This window comes from Cyprinus carpio, chromosome A4, assembly GCF_018340385.1.
Source record: "Cyprinus carpio isolate SPL01 chromosome A4, ASM1834038v1, whole genome shotgun sequence".
NCBI classification, from domain to species: Eukaryota; Metazoa; Chordata; class Actinopteri; order Cypriniformes; family Cyprinidae; genus Cyprinus; species Cyprinus carpio.
In genome coordinates this window covers 1,415,525-1,435,769 of record NC_056575.1, presented here as the reverse complement: position 1 = coordinate 1,435,769, position 20,245 = coordinate 1,415,525, and the positions used below count along the sequence as shown (strand labels likewise).

The 20,245-nt window shown below is 38.7% G+C and overlaps 1 protein-coding gene across 5 annotated transcripts; it reads right to left on the bottom strand.

Moving 5' to 3' along the window:
- Positions 1 to 326: 326 nt before the first annotated feature.
- Positions 327 to 20,245, bottom strand: LOC109091222 (B-cell receptor CD22-like). Of its 5 annotated transcripts, none has more exons than XM_042737660.1 (6): positions 20,187 to 20,205; positions 20,005 to 20,063; positions 19,469 to 19,834; positions 19,038 to 19,337; positions 18,682 to 18,942; positions 327 to 938 (listed from the first exon to the last, which is right to left on the bottom strand). In XM_042737660.1, the coding sequence occupies exons 2-6, from the start codon at positions 20,051 to 20,053 to the stop codon at positions 637 to 639; spliced, it is 1,278 nt and encodes a 425-aa protein (XP_042593594.1). In that variant the 5' UTR covers positions 20,054 to 20,063; positions 20,187 to 20,205; the 3' UTR covers positions 327 to 636. The 5 variants fall into 5 exon arrangements, with proteins under 5 accessions (XP_042593594.1, XP_042593615.1, XP_042593611.1 ...); XM_042737677.1 differs by lacking the exons at positions 327 to 938; positions 18,682 to 18,942; positions 19,038 to 19,337; positions 19,469 to 19,834; positions 20,005 to 20,063 and adding exons at positions 2,055 to 4,274; positions 8,528 to 8,788; positions 8,886 to 9,185; positions 9,320 to 9,685; positions 9,848 to 9,906 and having other exon boundaries at positions 20,187 to 20,245; XM_042737671.1 differs by lacking the exons at positions 327 to 938; positions 18,682 to 18,942; positions 19,038 to 19,337; ... (1 more) ...; positions 20,005 to 20,063; positions 20,187 to 20,205 and adding exons at positions 2,055 to 4,274; positions 8,528 to 8,788; positions 8,886 to 9,185; ... (1 more) ...; positions 9,848 to 9,906; positions 10,013 to 10,554.

Sequence of the window (20,245 nt, the reverse complement as noted above, 5' to 3'; positions counted from 1 at the left end):
AAAATGTAAATTATTAACATTTACTCCCTCACCCTCCACTTGTTCCGAACCTGTATGAGTTTCTTTCTTTCTTTGAAAAACAAAAGAAGATATTTTGAACAGTTGCTGGTAGCCATTGACTCCCATAATATTTTTTCCCATACTATGGAAGTCAATGGATACCGTCAACTGTTTGATTACCAGTATTCTTCAAAATATCAGAAAGCTGCAGAAAGAAAAGTGAAAACTACACATTTGGAACAAATTGAGGGTGAGTAAATGTGTTTTCATTTTAGGTGAACTATCCATTTAACAGAGAAGAACTGAGTTATGAATGTATAGTCTGGTTAAATTTATTTATAGAGCACATATAAAAAGTACACTTGTCTGATACAAATGTATGGAAATTTTATTTGCAATTAAAATACATAAATTTAGGCCTAAATGCTGCACAGTAATGCTATCATCAAGCAGGTTTGCATGTAACTGCTTTGGGAAAAACAGATCACGCTATCCAAACATATTTACAGTAACATTAATGAGGCACTTAAGATAAACAGTAAACCGAAAGCCAAAGAGAAAAGTTGAGTTTTGCTTTGAATAATATTGATTTTAGGATGGATATCTAAAGTCTGATGAAAACATGACATTTAAATGTTAATTGTCAGCAGGACGCAGACAGAAATGAGTCTGAATCTGTACGTCCAGCAGCACTGATGAGTTCTGTGTGCCGTGTTTGTTCTCAGCTGTACAGTAGTATCGTCCGCTGTGTGTCGGGTCGGTGTTGTTGATGGTCAGGTTTGGTCCGGTCTGAACTGGATTCAGAGGTCTCTCAGTGTCTCTGTACCAGGTGTAGTTCACTGCTGGGTTTGCATCACTGCTGCAGCTCAGAGTCACTGAACGGCCCTCCAGAACTAAACCAGCTGGATTTATCCTCACTGATGTGTTTTTAGGAGCATCTAGTGGAAGAGAAAATCATTCAGGCGATTACTTTATGATTTACAGAACTAATTATAAATTCAGTCAGAATAGATTGATATAATTCCTGTCTTACACTGAACACTTAGCAGACGGGAGCGCTTGGTTGTGTTCTGCTTCTGTAGCTGGTGTGTTGCAGTGCAGGTGAAAGTGACTCCATGATGACGGTGAGAAACAGTGAAGTTCAGATCAGAGATGATATCAGTTTGGCTCTGATACTGCTGTCCTGTGACGCTCTCGATGAGAGACGAGCTCCATGTGAGAGATGGTGGACGAGACGGACAGAAGATCTTAGTAGAGCAGCGCAGACTCACTGAACTTCCCTCAATCACCTTCTGCTGATCCAGAAAGACACTCAGTGTAGGTTTGGGTGGAGATGCTGAAACAGACAGAGACGCAGTCAAATATTACAAGATCATATGGGTCATTATATCAAATAAAGAAGGTATATATTGTACAGTAGAAGATTTATTTTTATGTCCAGTCCCTCTATAGAAGCAGCAATATGACACTCACCTAAGACGCCAATTTGAACTTGAGAGTATGTAGTTCCTTTGTAGTTATATTGCAATTTACCACTGGCTTCAATTCTGAAGTAATATGACCCTCTATGACTCTGATCAACATTATCGAAGCGTGTGGTGCAGTTTTTCTGTGTAGCAGTGCCAAATATTTCTCCTTTTAACAGTCCAGTGTTGGGGCTGCTGGAGTCAAACACAGCGGTACTTCCTCCGGCTTTAAACCACATTCTCTTTGCACTGTCAGTGAGGTCATCTTTATATTGTTGATCAATATCAAATGTGCAGGGGATGAAAACACATGATCCTTTCAGAGCTTCTACTCTCTTCGGCAGACTAATATTAAAGCCACACAAAACACCTAAAACAAAGACAAACAGACAAAAGGAAAAAATCATACAAAGTTAATATTCAGAAGACACTTCTGCATAATTTATTGCTCTTTAACTCATTAAGGACACATGAAAATGCTTTCATAATAATAATTCATCTTGTTAAATAGAACAGAGGAATAATCTAAAAGAATGAGACCTTGTATCAGAGATCCAGTGAGGAGGAACGTCACCAATGTTTCCATCATTTACATTCACCTTACAGCAGAAGAAACAAACAAATAAAAACACACAATTAGGCCTATATCATAATACAGAATTTACAATAAAGAACAATTTAAACTACAGAAGGTTTACTGATTTTCTGTAAATGAATTACCAGAGAAGAGAGTTGAAGACGACAGAAATCCTCTCAGAGCTCAAGCTCTGAATGCTTTTACACTGGACGGAGGGAGAGATGTGCGTGAAAATTACGACTGCTGTTTTTTTTGGGGGGGTGGGGGGTCACTTCCCTTTTAGTCAGAACTCAATAATAACAGCCTGACCAAGAAATAAATATGACGGAAATATAGTGCAATGTGTCTATCCTACGTGAGGTGAATGTGTCTGTGTCTACGTCAACACTACGAGCTGCTCGCTTGGTTATAATGCAGCTTCTGCTTCATATCTGTACGAGCTGATTAACTAGTTCATCAATAAAATCAACTAACACCACCATATTCTCTGGTTATTTTGGTGAATATGCATTTCATATTTAACCTGATTAAACCCAGTATTAGCATTAAAAATAAAAAAAATATATATATAGTCTCCATATATAGGTTATATTTACACACTCACTGGAGTTTCCTACAGAGTGAGTGTCTGTCTGCATTAATTAATTCCACATGAGGTAGAAGAACACTGAGAACAATAGAGAGAGAGAGAGCCAGCTGAATGTGTGTAAATGACTTGTTCTGTTTGTGTTTGTGTAATTGCTGTGCTGTTTAGTTAATTTGAGAGGAGTTTGAACACTCATTATACTGGAGCTGCTGCTTTAGCTTAATAAGAATCAACTCATGCAGTGATATATTAATGTTTTAATTAGAAGACGAGTGTGTGCGTGTTTGCAAAGCCTTTACACAACCTACTCTAATCTATTTATCTATTCTTCTATAGTTCTGACGGTCATGGGTCTATTGGATCAGTTGAAAAGAGCAGCATAAATGTTCATCTTTTTTGTTTCGGAGAAGAAAATACAGGTTTGGATCACCTTTGGGGTGAGTAAATGATGCTTTGATTATCACTCTCCAAAAAACACCTGCTTTTTTGCTTCCCAAAAATATCTAAAATTAACATTTTAAAAATTCAAAAAACTCCCACAAAGGCAGTAAAATGTGAAATTACCAACAGCTAACGCTCTCTGTGAGAAACAACTTGATAAACGACTAAGAAATGCCTTAATACTGATGTTACAGTATAATGTGAAATGGTTCATGTGTTGAGATTAGACGATAGAAAATATGGAAGTCAATGGAAAATGACAGAAAAACAAAGGTTTTCACCATGGGTTTTGGGATGTTATTTGCCGTAAATGCGACATAATTACTGTAATATTGTGAGATAGTAGCAACTGTTTGTAGTTTTGGTGGGCGCTTCCACCTCTGGATCACACTATGCAAACATATTTTACAATAAAATTTATGAGGCACTCAAGATAAACTGTGAACCAAAGGCCAAAGAGGAAAGTTAAGTTTTTCTATGAATAATGTTGATTTTAGGATCAGGGGCATAAATTTTGTCATACAGTGTGGGGGACAATAATGATAAATGTTTTCAAGAGCAATTTTTGAAGGGGACACAAATAATACAGCTAAAACTGTACTTGTAAGGACTTTTGTACTGTACTGTATTATGACTTGGCAACACTGATTGATGTAAAAGAGGAAAGCAGGCATTTGGACCAAAGCACTGTGAGGCAAGGGAGGGGGAGACTCAAAATGTTTCTAAACTTAAAACGCTTTTTTGCCCTGTTTGCGTTTGTGTTACTTTACTACTTACAAAATTATTTAAAGTATAAAACATTGTTATTTACAATACACAACGTGGTTTTTAATCATAGTTTTAGGGATTTCTGCTTATGTTTAGGATGGATATCTAAAGTCTCATGAAAACATGACGTTTAAATGTTAATTGTCAGCAGGACGCAGACAGAAATGAGTTGGCTGGACGTCCAGCAGCACTGATGAGTTTTGTGTGCCGTGTTTGTTCTCAGCAGTACAGTAGTATTGTCCGCTGTGTGTTGGGTCGGTGTTGTAGATAATCAGGTTTGGTCCGGTCTGAACTGGATTCAGAGGTCTCTCAGTGTCTCTGTACCAGGTGTAGTTCACTGCTGGGTTTGCATCACTGCTGCAGCTCAGAGTCACTGGATTGCCCTCCATCACTAAGCCGGAGGGAAAAGCTGACAATGATGTGTTTTTTGGGGCATCTGAGAAAAAAAAAGATGTGCAATGTAGAATGTGTGATTTAACAGTTTAACATTTAAAAGGCTGCAGTTTTAAACTTCTCTTTTTTTTTACAAGTTTCAGATGCAGGTAACGTGTTGAAGCATCTTGTTCAAACATCTACAGCATGCCACAAAACTAACAAAACACCATGTCTGTATTTTACCCATTACTTGTTCACTTCACACTAACTGTGTGTAGAAGTTTATAGACTAAAGACTACTGTGCTAAAACAACACAAACACAGTAAGATATAGGATGAGAATGTGGAGTATATGTTATTGTTTAAGTTTGTCATGCAATCGGACAGAGACTGTCTTCCATTTGTCTGGAAAAAACAGCCTGAATTGAGACGTGCTTGGACCATCTGAACTGAATGTCTTGTAGATTACCAAGTACTCACACCGAACATCTAGACAATTAACAAGTACTCACACTGGACATCTAGAAGATTACCAAGTACTCAGACTGAACATATGGAAGATTACCAAGTACTCACACTGCCACTGGACATCTAGAAGTTTACCAAGTACTCACACTGGACATCTAGAAAATTACCAAGTACTCACACTGGACATCTAGAAGATTACCAAGTACTCACACTGAACATCTAGAAGATTATCAAGTACTCACACTGCCACTGGACATCTAGAAGTTTACCAAGTAGTCACACTGAACATCTAGACGATTACCAAGTACTTACACTGGACATCTAGAAGATTACCAAGTACTCACACTGAACATCTAGAAGATTATCAAGTACTCACACTGCCACTGGACATCTAGAAGATTACCAAGTACTCACACTGAACATCTAGACGATTACCAAGTACTTACACTGGACATCTAGAAGATTACCAAGTACTCACAATGCCACTGGACATCTAGAAGTTTACCAAGTAGTCACACTGAACATCTAGACGATTACCAAGTACTTACACTGGACATCTAGAAGATTACCAAGTACTCACACTGAACATCTAGAAGATTATCAAGTACTCACACTGCCACTGGACATCTAGAAGATTACCAAGTACTCACACTGAACATCTAGACGATTACCAAGTACTTACACTGGACATCTAGAAGATTACCAAGTACTCACACTGGAGATCTAGAAGATTATCAAGTACTCACACTGCCACTGGACATCTAGAAGATTACCATGTACTCACACTGGACATCTAGAAGAATACCAAGTACTCACACTGGAGATCTAGAAGATTACCAAGTACTCACACTGGACATCTAGAAGATTACCAAGTACTCACACCGAACATCTAGGCGATTACCAAGTACTCACACCGAACATCTAGGCGATTACCAAGTACTCACGCTGGACATCTAGAAGATTACCAAGTACTCACACTGGATATCTAGAAGATTACCAAGTACTCAGACTGAACATCTGGAAGATTACCAAGTACTCAAACTACCACTGGACATCTAGAAGATTACCAAGTACTCACACTGGACATCTAGAAGATTAACAAGTACTCACACTGGACATCTAGAAGATTACCAAGTACTCACACTGAACATCTAGAAGATTATCAAGTACTCACACTGCCACTGGACATCTAGAAGTTTACCAAGTACTCACACTGGACATCTAGAAGATTATCAAGTACTCACACTGCCACTGGACATCTAGAAGATTACCAAGTACTCACACTGAACATCTAGACGATTACCAAGTACTTACACTGGACATCTAGAAGATTACCAAGTACTCACACTGAACATCTAGAAGATTATCAAGTACTCACACTGCCACTGGACATCTAGAAGATTACCATGTACTCACACTGGACATCTAGAAGAAAACCAAGTACTCACACTGGAGATCTAGAAGATTACCAAGTACTCAGACTGAACATCTGGAAGATTACCAAGTACTCAGACTGAACATATGGAAGATTACCAAGTACTCACACTGCCACTGGACATCTAGAAAATTACCAAGTACTCAGACTGAACATCTGGAAGATTACCAAGTACTCACACTGGACATCTAGAAGATTACCAAGTACTCACACTGGACATATAGAAGATTACCAAGTACTCACACTGAACATCTAGAAGATTATCAAGTACTCACACTGCCACTGGACATCTAGAAGATTACCAAGTACTCAAACTGCCACTGGACATCTAGAAGATTACCAAGTACTCACACTGCCACTGGACATCTAGACGATTATCAAGTACTCACACTGCCACTGGACATCTAGAAGATCACCAAGTACTCACACTGCCACTGGACATCTAGAAGATCACCAAGTACTCACACTGCCACTGGACATCTAGAAGTTTACCAAGTACTCACACTGGACATCTAGAAGATTATCAAGTACTCACACTGCCACTGGACATCTAGAAGATTATCAAGTACTCACACTGCCACTGGACATCTAGAAGATCACCAAGTACTCACACTGCCACTGGACATCTAGAAGATCACCAAGTACTCACACTGCCACTGGACATCTAGAAGTTTACCAAGTACTCACACTGGACATCTAGAAGATTATCAAGTACTCACACTGCCACTGGACATCTAGAAGATCACCAAGTACTCACACTGCCACTGGACATCTAGAAGTTTACCAAGTACTCACACTGGACATCTAGAAGATTATCAAGTACTCACACTGCCACTGGACATCTAGAAGATTACCAAGTACTCACACTGAACATCTAGACGATTACCAAGTACCCACACTGAACATCTAGACGATTACCAAGTACTCACACTGGACATCTAGAAGATTACCAAGTACTCAGACTGAACATCTGGAAGATTACCAAGTACTCACACTGAACATCTAGAAGATTACCAAGTACTCACACTGAACATCTAGAAGATTATCAAGTACTCACACTTCCACTGGACATCTAGAAGATCACCAAGTACTCAAACTGCCACTGGACATCTAGAAGATTACCAAGTACTCACACTGAACATCTAGAAGATTATCAAGTACTCACACTGCCACTGGACATCTAGAAGATTACCAAGTACTCACACTGGACATCTAGAAGAATACCAAGTACTCACACTGGAGAGCTAGAAGATTACAAAGTACACGCACTGGATGTTCAGCAGATTTACAGGTACTCTCAATGGATGTCGCAGTATTTAGTATTATGACAAATTTTTAAGATTTTTTTTAAATAACAGTAAAGACATTGACTGTAAAATAACACAAATTGAGGTGTGGAAAATATATATTAGCAATTATTTAAAGGGATTATATGATGCGATTAAAATTTTTCTCCTTATTCTTTGGAGTGTTACAAGCTTTTGATGCATAAAGAAGATCTGTAAAGTTGTAAAGACTAAAGTCTCAAATCCAAAGAGATATTCTTTATAAAAATTAAGAGTCAACCACACCCCGCTAAAACGGCTCATTCTAACACGCCCCCACATGTCTACGTCATGATGTGGGAAGATTTGCATAACGGCGCCCAAATGTTCACGCAAAGAAAGAAGGTGTAACTTTTATTCTCACTGTTGCCGCCGATGCTATGTTGTGGAGATGCTGTGTGTTTCGTTGTGAAAGCGAAACTTATCTGTTTGGCCTTCCAAAAGAGGACACAACTAGAAATCAGTGGTTAACTTGTGTTTACAACACTGTTCCAGAACAGTTTAACCCAAATATTCAGATGTGTGCAGTGCATTTTACGGAGGACGAGGACTGTTTCCTGAACCAGTACCCTACAATGTTTCTATAAAGTGGGGCAGTTCCAACTTTGCAACTTCGCTTCTGACACACAGCCTGTAAGTATGTTTTCATATTTATAGACTGACGATTCAAACGCGAGTTTTGAGTAATGTAGAGTAGTGTTTGTTTGTGGTTTCTCCAATCACAAATGCAGACATGGTTTTATGTTTACGCAGCGCGATACGCTATGCAACGTAAGTCATTATAATCAGTAATTATGTCCCCACTGGATGCAACAAATGCCTCGTTTATAATGGAATTTATTGGTTTTGTCTCATCTCGCTGGAAGACGGCATCACAGTATGTTAAGTGGCGTAACATTTCCGCCACACGCTTGAGGAATTCGGCCAATCAAAGGCGGGCATAGAGGAGAAACAGTAATGTACATTATATGGAAAATAATGTTTTTGAACCTTAAACCGCATAAACACATTGCATTACACCAAATACACAAAATAATGTTCTTTTTAGCAACATCATATGACCCCTTTAAAACTCGTAATACTCACACTGGATGTCCAACAGCACTGATGAGTTCTGTGTGCTGTTGTTCTCAGCTGTACAGTAGTATTGTCCGCTGTGTGTCGGGTCGGTGTTGTTGATGGTCAGGTTTGGTTCGGTCTGAATTTGATTCAGAGGTCTCTCAGTGTCTCTGTACCAGGTGTAGTTCACTGCTGGGTTTGCATCACTGCTGCAGCTCAGAGTCACTGAACGGCCCTCCAGAACTAAACCAGCTGGATTCACAGACACGGATGTGTTTTTAGGAGCATCTAGTGGAGGAGAAAATCATTCAGGCGCTTACTTTATGATTTACAGCACTGATTATAGATGATAAGTCAGAATAGATTGATATAATTCCTATCTTACACTGAACGCGTAGCAGACGGGACTCTTGTGTTGTGATCTGCTTCTGTAGCTGGTGTGTTGCAGTGCAGGTGAAAGTGACTCTATGATGACGGTGAGAAACAGTGAAGTTCAGATCAGAGATTATATCAGTTTGGTTCTGATACTGCTGTCCTGTGACGCTCTCGATGAGAGACGAGCTCCATGTGAGAGATGGAGGACGAGACGGACAGAAGATCTTAGTAGAGCAGCGCAGACTCACTGAACTTCCCTCAATCACCTCCTGATCCGGAAAGATGCTCAGTGTGGGTTTGTGTGGAGATGCTGAAACACAAGTGATATTACAAGATAATGTTGATTATCATATCCAGTAATGAAGGTATATGTTGTACAGTAGTAGATTTCTTTTTTCATGTCCAGTCACACTATAGAAGCAGCATGAACAATATGACACTCACCTAAGACAGCAATTTGTACTTGAGAGTATGTAGGTCCTGTGTAGCTATGTTTCAGTTTACCATTGGCTTCAAGTCTGAAGTAATATGAGCCATCATGACTCTGATCAACATCATCGAAGCGTGTGGTGCAGTTTTTCTGTGTAGCAGTGCCAAATATTTCTCCTTTTAACAGTCCAGTGTTGGGGCTGCTGGAGTCAAACACTATAATGGGAGGTTTTCCGACTTTAAACCATTTTCTCTTTGCACGGTCAGTGAGGTCTTTTTCATATTGTTGATCAATATCAAATGTGCAGGGGATGAAAACACAGGATCCTTTCAGAGCTTCTACTTTTTTCGGCAGATTGGTATTAAAGCCACACAAAACACCTAAAATTAACTCAAACACACAGAAGGAAGTAATCATACACAAGTTACAAGCAGAACAAACTTCTACAGAACTTATTGTGCTTTAATTTAATGAAGGTCACATGAAAATGCTTTCATAATAATAATTAATCTTGTTAGAGGAATAATCTAAAAGAATGAGACCTTGTATCAGAGATCCAGTGAGGAGGAACGTCACCAATGTTTCCATCATTTACATTCACCTTACAGCAGAATAAACAAACAAATAAAAACACACAATTAGGCCTACAGTATATCATAATACAGAATTGACAATAAAGCAAAATTGAAAACTACAGAATGAATTACCAAAGAAGAGAATTGAAGACGATAGAAATCCTCTCAGATCTCAAGCTCTAAATGCTTTTACACTGGACGGAGGGAGATCTGTGTCTGAAAATAACAACTGCTGGGTTTTTTTTTCCCGCTTCCCCTTTAGTCAGAACTCCGTAACAACAGCCTGACCAAGAAATAAATAAGTATGACCCTTATTGAACATTTAGCACTTTTTGATATAGGTACATGAGATCATTTACTGTTGTGAGATGCTGTGTTCAATTCCAACATAGAAACAATTCCTTTTAGTAAACTTTAGATAGTCAGAAACATAACATTTGAAACACAATCCTAAAACAGGAAATATAGTGCAATGTGTCTATCCTGCGTGAGATGAATGTGTCTGTGTCTGTGTCTGCGTCTGCGTCTGTGTCTGCGTCAACACTACGAGCTGCTCGCTTGGTTATAATGCAGCTTCTACTTCATATCAGTACAAGCTGATTAACTAGTTCATCAGTAAAATCAAATAACAATACCATATTCTCTGGTTATTTTGATAAATATGCATTTCATATTTATCCTGATTAAACCCAATATTAGCATTATATATATATATATATATATATATATATATATATATATATACATATATATATATATACATATATATATATATATATATATATATATATATACATATATATATATATATATATATATACATATATATATATATATATATATATATATATATATATATAGTCTTCATATATAGGTTATATTTACGCACTCGCTGGAGTTTCCTACAGACCGAAACACTTTGAACACTCATTATACTGGAGCTGCTGCTTTAGCTTAATAAGAATCAACTCATGCAGTAATATTCACAACCTACTCTACTCTAATCTATTTATCTATTGTTCTATAGTTCTGACAGTCATGGGTCTATTGGATCTGTTTAAAATATTATCATAAATATAAGAAAATAAAGTTTCAGAGAATAAAATACAGTTTTGGATCAACATTTTATTATTAAGCTTAATTTCCCTCTCCAAAAACACCTGCTTTTTTGCTTCCCAAATATATCTAAAATGAACATATTAAAACTTCGAAAAAACTCCCACAAAGGCAGTAAAATGTGAAATTTCCAACAGCTAACTCTCTCCGTGAGAAACAACTCGATAAACAACTAAGAAAAGCCTTAATGCTGATGTTAAGATGTGAAATGGTTCTCTCCCACTCTCCCACTCATTCACTGCAAGGCCCTAAATATCAACTAAAAACGGCGGGCCCCCCAACCACCAAAGCCTGTGGGCCCAGTTCGTCCTCCTCCTCCTGTGAGAGCTCTCCGGCACTGCCACAACGCCAGGGCCCAAACCCTCCATCTGCTGTAGGTGAACCAAAAACAACTGATAGCAGCTCTCAATGATGTGTGTCAGGTCCCCGCTATGATAGCAGCAACATTCACAAATGTTTACAGAACAAGCGGGAACCCAGTGTGCCTGTAGCTTTCTCTATTTCTGTTATCATGTGATAGAAAGTCTAAGGCCTTCTCAAGCCGAAGGGCTAATTTATCTAATCTCCAGCCTATTATGCATCAAACTAAGATTGATGTAAAGACTAAAAGCACTGCCATCAAGTTAGGAATTTTAAACATGCACTCATTAAAAAATAAATCATTTTTAATCAATGACTTAATAACCACAAACAATCTGGCTTTTATGTTTCTAAATGAAACATGGCTAGAAGCCAGCTGCAGTGCAACAGTCCTCAATGAAACATCCCCTCGTAACTTCACTTTCATGACTGTCTGCAGGACTGTTCGGAGAGGTGGAGGTGTAGCTGCTCTATTTAAAGATGTCTATCAATGCAAGCAAGTGTCATTTGGTCAGTACTTGTCTTTTGAAAATCTAGGGATTGTGCTGAAAGATGCTCCAAGCATTCTGTTTATCATTATTTACAGGCCTCCAAAATACTCTCCAGCCTTTGTTGAAGAGTTCACAGAAATTTTATAAATGATTTCCTCATTGTTTGACTGTTTTGCTATTGCAGGGGATTTTAATATTCACATAGATAATGCAGAAAACAAAACTACAAAATAAATGATAACTGTTTTAACCACTTTTGACCTGATTCAGCATGTGCACAAACCTACACACAATAAGGGACACACTCTAGATTTAATCATCAGTAGGAGTCTAAACATTTCATCCATTGTTATTAAGGCTGTAGCACTATCTGATCACTTCTGTATTTTCTTTGATATATTGATCTCTGCTACCACTGTATCTAGATCTGTCTCTGTCAGAAAGAGACCCATTAACGAGAACACTAGTGTGCTATTTATGAAGGCTATATCTTTAACACCAAGCATTTCTGCAGACTCTGTTGATCTTCTCCTTGATTCCTTTAACTCAAAAGTTAAGAATGTTATTGATGATATTGTTCCTGAAATAGTCAGTAAGAAGTCTGGCAGACAGAAATCAGCTTGGAGAAAATCAACAGCAGTACAGAGTATGAAAAGACTGCAGAAAAGCTGAGCGGATGTGGCGGAAGACGAAACGTGAAATTCACTATAGCATCTATAAAGATAGCCTTTGTGCTTTCAATGTGGAACTAGCCACAGCTAGACAGAGTTTCTTCTCAAACCTTATAAACAGTAACTTAAACAACACTCGCACTCTTTTTGCTACTGTTGAGAGACTGACAAACCCACGTAATCAGATTCCCAGTGAAATGCCCTCAGACAGCAAATGCAATGAGTTTGCTTCCTTCTTTTCTGAGAAGATCATCAATATCAGGAAGGTGATTAGCACATCCTCAAGTTATGCAGAGGTCAGACAGATTCGGCCGCAATATCAAAAAGAAGATACTATGTCTATTTTTGAAGCAATTGATAGCAAAATGTTGGTAGAAATAGGGCATCACATAAAATCGTCTACCCGCTATCTTGACACACTTCCCAAAGTGTGCTAAACTGTTTAGAAGCAGATCTCTTAGAAGTGGTGAACAACTCACATCTTTCTGGAACTTTTCCAAACTTACTGAAAACTGCAGTTGTTAAACCCTTTCTGAAAAAGAGCAATCTTGATAACATCTTTTTGAGCAATTATAGACCAATATCAAATCTTCCTTTTATAGGCAAAATTATAGAAAAGGTCATTTTTAATCAGCCGAACAAAAACTCAAAAGGATACCTGGACAATTTTCAGTCTGTTTTCGACCGCATCACAGCACAGAGACAATACTCATTAAGATAATAAATGATATTCACTTAAATTCTGATTCTGGCAAAATATCAATGCTGGTACTACTAGATCTCAGTGCTGCGTTTGACACAGTTGATCATAACATACTTCTACAGAGACTGGAAAACTGGGTCAGGCTTTCTGGGATGGTACTCAAAATGTTCAGGTCATACTTAGAAGGGAGAGGTTATAATGTGAGTATAGGAGAGCATAAGTCTAAGCGGACGTCCATGACATGCGGAGTCCCACAAGGCTCAATTCTTGCACCGCTCTTGTTTAGCCTGTATATGCTCCCACTAAGTCAAATAATGAGAAAGAACCAAATTGCCTATCACAGCTATGCTGATGATACACAGATTTACCTAGCCTTATCTCCAAATGACTATAGTCCCATTGACTCCCTCTGCCAATGCATCAATGAAATTAACAGTTGGATGTGCCAGAACTTTCTTCAGTTAAACAAGGAAAAAACTGAAGTCATTGCATTTGGAAACAAAGATTAAGTTTTCAAGGTGAATGCATACCTTGACTCTAGGGGACAAACAACTAAAAATCAAGTCGGGAATCTTGGTGTGATTCTGGAGACAGACCTTAGTTTCAGTAGTCACGTCAAAGCAGTAACTAAATCAGAATACTGTCATCTAAAAATCATTGCAAGAATTAGATGTTTTGTTTCCAGTCAAGACTTGGAGAAACTTGTTCATGCCTTTATCACCAGCAGGGTGGACCACTGTAATGGTCTCCTCACCGGCCTTCCCAAGAAGACCATTAGACAGCTGCAGCTCATCCAGAACGCTGCTGGTAGAATTCTGACTAGATCCAGAAAATCTGAGCATATCACACCAGTCCTCAGGTCGTTACACTGGCTTCCAGTTACATTTAGGATTGATTTTAAAGTACTTTTACTCATTCATAAATCACTCAATGACCTAGGACCAAAATACATTGCAGATATGCTCACTGAATATAAACGTAACCGACCACTCAGATCATTAGGATCGAGTCAGTTAGAAATACCAAGGGTTCACACAAAACAAGAGGAGTCTGCTTTTAGTTATTATGCCGTCCACAGTTGGAATAAGCTACCAGAAGAGATCAGATGTGCTAAAACATTAGCCACTTTTAAATCTAGACTCAAAACTCATCTGTTTAGCTGTGCATTTATTGAATGAGCACTGTGCGATGTCCAAATTGATTGCACTGTATTTTATGAATTGCACTGTATTTTATGCAACCCGAAGTTACTGTCTTAAATTAACTTTACATCAATTTTTAAATCATTTTTAACGTTTTTAAATTCCTTGTTTTATTTTGTGGTTTTTATTGCTTTTTTTAATGATTATTTTATTTTAAAGCACTTTGATTTACCATTGTGTATGAAATGTGCTATATAAATAAACTTGCCTTGCCATGTGTTGAGATTAGAGGATAGAAAATATGGAAGTCAATGGAAAATGACAGAAAAACAAAGGTTTTCACCATGGGTTTTGTGATGTTATTTGCCATAATTGCGACAGAATTGCTGTAATATTGTGAGATAGTAGCGACTGTTTGTAGTTTTGGTGGGCCTATTTGGGAGAAAATCCAGGGCTGTTTTTCACTCCCAGTCTGTCCCTGCTTGCACATGTGTGACTTACTCCCACCTCTGGATCACGCTATGCAAACATATTTTACAGTAACATTTATGAGGCACTCGAGATAAACTGTGAACAAAAGCCAAAGAGGAAAGTTAAGTTTTTCTTTGAATAATGTTGATTTTAGGATCAGGGCATAAATTTCGTCATACAGTAGTGGGGGACAATAATGATCAAATTTTTCAAAAGCAATTTTTGAATGGGACACAAATAACACAGCTAAAAGTGTACTTGTAAGGACTTTGTACTGTACTGTATTATGACTTGGCAACACTGATTGATGTAAAAGAGGAAAGCAGGCATTTGGACCAAAGCACTGTGAGGCAAGGGAGGGGGAGACTCAAAATGTTTCTTAACTTAAAACGCTTTTTTGCCGTGTTTGCATTTGTTACTTTAATACTTACAAAATTATTTACAGTATAAAACATTGTTATTTACTATACACAGCATGGTTTTAAATCATATTTTTAGGGGGGGCAACCCTCAGATGGGGGGTGGGGTCCTGTCCCCTTCAGGATTTCTGCCTATGTTTAGGATGGATATCAAAATCTGATGAAAACATGACGTTTAAATGTTAATTGTCAGCAGGACGCAGACAGAAATGAGTTGGCTGGACGTCCAGCAGCACTGATGAGTTCTGTGTGCCGTGTTTGTTCTCAGCTGTACAGTAGTATCGTCCGCTGTGTGTCGGGTCGGTGTTGTAGATGGTCAGGTTTGGTCCGGTCTGAACTGGATTCAGAGGTCTCACAGTGTCTCTGTACCAGGTGTAGTTCACTGCTGGGTTTGCATCACTGCTGCAGCTCAGAGTCACTGGATTTCCCTCCATCACTAAGCCGGAGGGAAACACTGACAATGATGTGTTTTTTGGGGCATCTGAGGAAAAAAAGATGTGTGATGTAGAATGTGTGATTTAACAGTTTAACATTTGAAAGGCTGCAGGTTTAAACCTCTCTATTTTACAAGTTTCAGATGCAGGTAATGTGTTTGCATCTGAAAAGCATTTGTTCAAACATCTACAGCAGGCCACAACACTAACAAAACACCACACGTCTGTATTTAACCCATTACTTATTCACTTCACACTAACTGTGTGTAGAAGTTTAAGACTACTGTGCTAAAACAACACAAACACAGTAAGATATAGAATGTGTAGTATGTTATTGTCTAAGTTTGTCATGCAGTCGGACAGAGACTGTCTTTCATTTGTCTAGAAAAAACAGTCTGAATTGAGACGTGCTGAACCATCTGAACTGAATGTCCTGCAGATTACCACTCAGTGGACATCTAGAAGATTACCAAGTACTCACACTGGACATCTAGAAAATTACCAAGTACTCACACTGGACGTCTAGAAGATTACCAAGTACTCACACTGGACGTCTAGAAGATTATCAAGTACTCACACTGCCACTGGACATCTAGAAGATTACCAAGTACTCACACTGGACATCTAGAAGATTACCAAGTCATGCAATCGGACAGAGACTGTCTTTCATTTGTCTAGAAAAACAGTCTGAATTGAGACGTGCTGAACCATCTGAACTGAATGTCCTGCAGATTACCAAGTACTCGCACTCAGTGGACATCTAGAAGTTTACCAAGTACTCACACTGGACTTCTAGAAAATTACCAAGTACTCACACTGGACGTCTAGAAGATTACCAAGTACTCACACTGGACGTCTAGAAGATTACCAAGTACTCACACTGGACGTCTAGAAGATTACCAAGTACTCACACTGGACGTCTAGAAGATTACCAAGTACTCACACTGGACGTCTAGAAGATTACCAAGTACTCACACTGGACGTCTAGAAGATTACCAAGTACTCACACTGGACGTCTAGAAGTTTACCAAGTACTCACACTGGACGTCTAGAAGATTATCAAGTACTCACACTGGACGTCTAGAAGATTACCAAGTACTCACACTGGACGTCTAGAAGATTACCAAGTACTCACACTGGACGTCTAGAAGATTACCAAGTACTCACACTGGACATCTAGAAGATTACCAAGTACTCACACTGGACATCTAGAAGTTTACCAAGTACTCACACTGGACATCTAGAAAATTACCAAGTACTCACACTGGACGTCTAGAAGATTACCAAGTACTCACACTGGACGTCTAGAAGATTACCAAGTACTCACACTGGACGTCTAGAAGATTACCAAGTACTCACACTGGACGTCTAGAAGATTACCAAGTACTCACACTGGACGTCTAGAAGATTACCAAGTACTCACACTGGACGTCTAGAAGATTACCAAGTACTCACACTGGACGTCTAGAAGATTATCAAGTACTCACACTGGGCGTCTAGAAGATTACCAAGTACTCACACTGCCACTGGACATCTAGAAGATTACCACTTGACTCTTGGCAAATTACCAAGTATTTACACTGGATGTACAAATGATAACCCAGTACTCACACTGGACACAGTACTTGCACCAGACATCTTGTAGATTGCCAAGTACTTGCAATAGATGCCCACAAGATTAAAATTACTCATGTCAGACACTCAGCAGATTACCAAGTACACGCACTGGATGTTCAGCAGATTTACAGGTACTCTCACTGGATGTCGCAGTATTTAGTATTATGACTGTTTTTCAGATTTTTTTTTTAAATAACGGTAAAGACATTAACTGTAAAATAACACAAATGGAGGTGTGGAAAGTATATATTAGCAATTGTTTAAAGGGGTCATATGATGCGATTTAAAATTTTCCTTTCTCTTTGGAGTGTTACAAGGTCTTGGTGCATAAAGAAGATCTGTAAAGTTGCAAAGACTAAAGTCTCAAATCCAAAGAGATATTCTTTATAAAAATTAAGAGTCAGCCACACCCCCCTAAAACGGCTTGTTCTAACACGCCCCCACATGTTTACGTCACAATGTGGGAAGATTTGCATAACGCCACTCAAATCGTCACGCAAAGAAAGAAGGCGTAACTTTTATTCTCACGCCATTTTGTGGAGACACTGTTTGTTTCGTTGTGAAAGCAAAACTACTTTGTTTGGTCTTCCAAAAGAGGACACAACTAGAAATCAGTGGTTAAGTTGTGTTTACAATACTGTTCCGGAACAGTTCAATCCAAATATTCAGATGTGTGCAGTGCATTTTACGGAGGACAAGGACTGTTTCCTGAACCAGTAGCCTACAATGCCAGTGTCTGTTTCTATAAAGTGGTTCAGTTCCAATTTTGCAAGGACAGTCTGGTGCTTCTGACTCACAGTCTGTAGGTATGTTTTCATATTTAAATACTGACTATTCAAACGTGAGTTTTGAGCAGTGTGGAGTAGTGCTTGTTGTTTGTTGTTTCCCAGATGACAAATGCAGACATGGTTTTTATGTTTACGCAGCACGATACGCAACACGAAAAAGGACAGTCCTTATCGTCAGTAAGTCATTAAAAGTAAGTAAGTAAGTCATTATAATCAGTAATCAGTCCCCACTGGATGCAACAAATGCCTCATTTATAATGGGTTTTATTGGTTTTGTCTCGTTTTGCTGAAAGACGGCATCACAGTATGTTAAGGGGCGTAACATTTCCGTCACACGCTTAAGGAATTCGGCCAATCACAATGCACTGGATAGCTGGCCAATCACAGCACACCTCGTTTTTCAGACCGATGAGCTTTGTAAAAATCGACGCGTTTCAGAAAGGCGGGTCATATAGGATCAACAATAATGTACATTATATGGAAAATAATGTGTTTGTTGAACCTTAAACTACATAAACACATTGCATTACACCAAATAATGTTCTTTTTAGCAACATCATATGACCACTTTAAGACTCGTAATACTCACACTGGACGTCCAGCAGCACTGATGAGTTCTGTGTGCCGTGTTTGTTCTCAGCTGTACAGTAGTATCGTCCGCTGTGTGTCGGGTCGGTGTTGATGGTCAGGTTTGGTCCGGTCTGAACTGGATTCAGAGGTCTCTCAGTGTCTCTGTACCAGGTGTAGTTCACTGCTGGGTTTGCATCACTGCTGCAGCTCAGAGTCACTGAACGGCCCTCTAGAACTAAACCAGCTGGATCTATCCTCACTGATGTGTTTTTAGGAGCATCTAGTGGAGGAGAAAATCATTCAGGCGATTACTTTATGATTTACAGCACTAATTATAGATTCAGTCAGAATAGATTTAAATAATTCCTGTCTTACACTGAACGTGTAGCACACAGGACTCTTGTGTTGTGATCTGCTTCTGTAGCTGGTGTGTTGCAGTGCAGGTGAAAGTGACTCTATGATGACGGTGAGAAACAGTGAAGTTCAGATCAGAGATGATATCAGTTTGGTTCTGATACTGTCGTCCTGTGATGCTCTCGATGAGAGATGAGCTCCATGTGAGAGATGGAGGACGAGACGGACAGAAGATTTTAGTAGAGCAGCGCAGACTCACTGAACTTCCCTCAATCACCTCCTGATCCGGAAAGATGCTCAGTGCGGGTTTGTGTGGAGATGCTGAAACACACGTGATATTACAAGATAATGTTGATTATCATATCCAGTAATGAAGGTATATGTTGTACAGTAGTAGATTTTTTTTATGTCCAGTCACACTATAGAAGCAGCATGAACAATATGACACTCACCTAAGACAGCAATTTGAACTTGAGAGTATGTAGGTCCTGTGTAGCTATGTTTCAATTTACCATTGGCTTCAAGTCTGAAGTCATATGAGCCATGATGACTCTGATCAACATCATCGAAGCGTGTGGTGCAGTTTTTCTGTGTAGCAGTGCCAAATATTTCTCCTTTTAACAGTCCAGTGTTGGGGCTGCTGGAGTCAAACACTATAATGGGAGGTTTTCCGACTTTAAACCATTTTCTCTTTGCACTGTCAGTGAGGTCTTTTTCATATTGTTGATCAATATCAAATGTGCAGGGGATGAAAACACAGGATCCTTTCAGAGCTTCTACTTTCTTCGGCAGATTGATATTAAAGCCACACAAAACACCTAAAATTAACACAAACACACAGAAGGAAGTAATCATACACAAGTTACAAGCAGAACACACTTCTGCATAATTTATTGCTCTTTAACTCATTAAGGACACATGAAAGTGCTTTCATAATAATAATTCATCTTGTTAAATAGAACAGAGGAATAATCTATAAGATTGAGACCTTGTATCAGAGATCCAGTGAGGAGGAACGTCATCAATGTTTCCATCATTTACATTCACCTTACAGCAGAATAAACAAACAAATAAAAACACACAATTAGGCCTATATCATAATACAGAATTGACAATAAAGCAAAATTGAAAACTACAGAAGGTTTACTGTCTTGTGTGTAAATGAATTACCAGAGAAGAGAGTTGAAGACGACAGAAATCCTCTCAGAGCTCAAGCTCTACACTCTTAC

Bases quoted from the DNA above. Each gene is read 5' to 3' on its own strand.
- LOC109091222 (XM_042737660.1), bottom strand. From the start codon at position 20,053: ATGATGGAAACATTGATGACGTTCCTCCTCACTGGATCTCTGATACAA. The intron at 19,835-20,004 runs GTCTCAATCTTA...TGTTAATTTTAG, and splicing joins CACTGGATCTCTGATACAAG to GTGTTTTGTGTGGCTTTAAT. The intron at 19,338-19,468 runs GTGAGTGTCATA...CGTGTGTTTCAG, and splicing joins AGTTCAAATTGCTGTCTTAG to CATCTCCACACAAACCCGCA.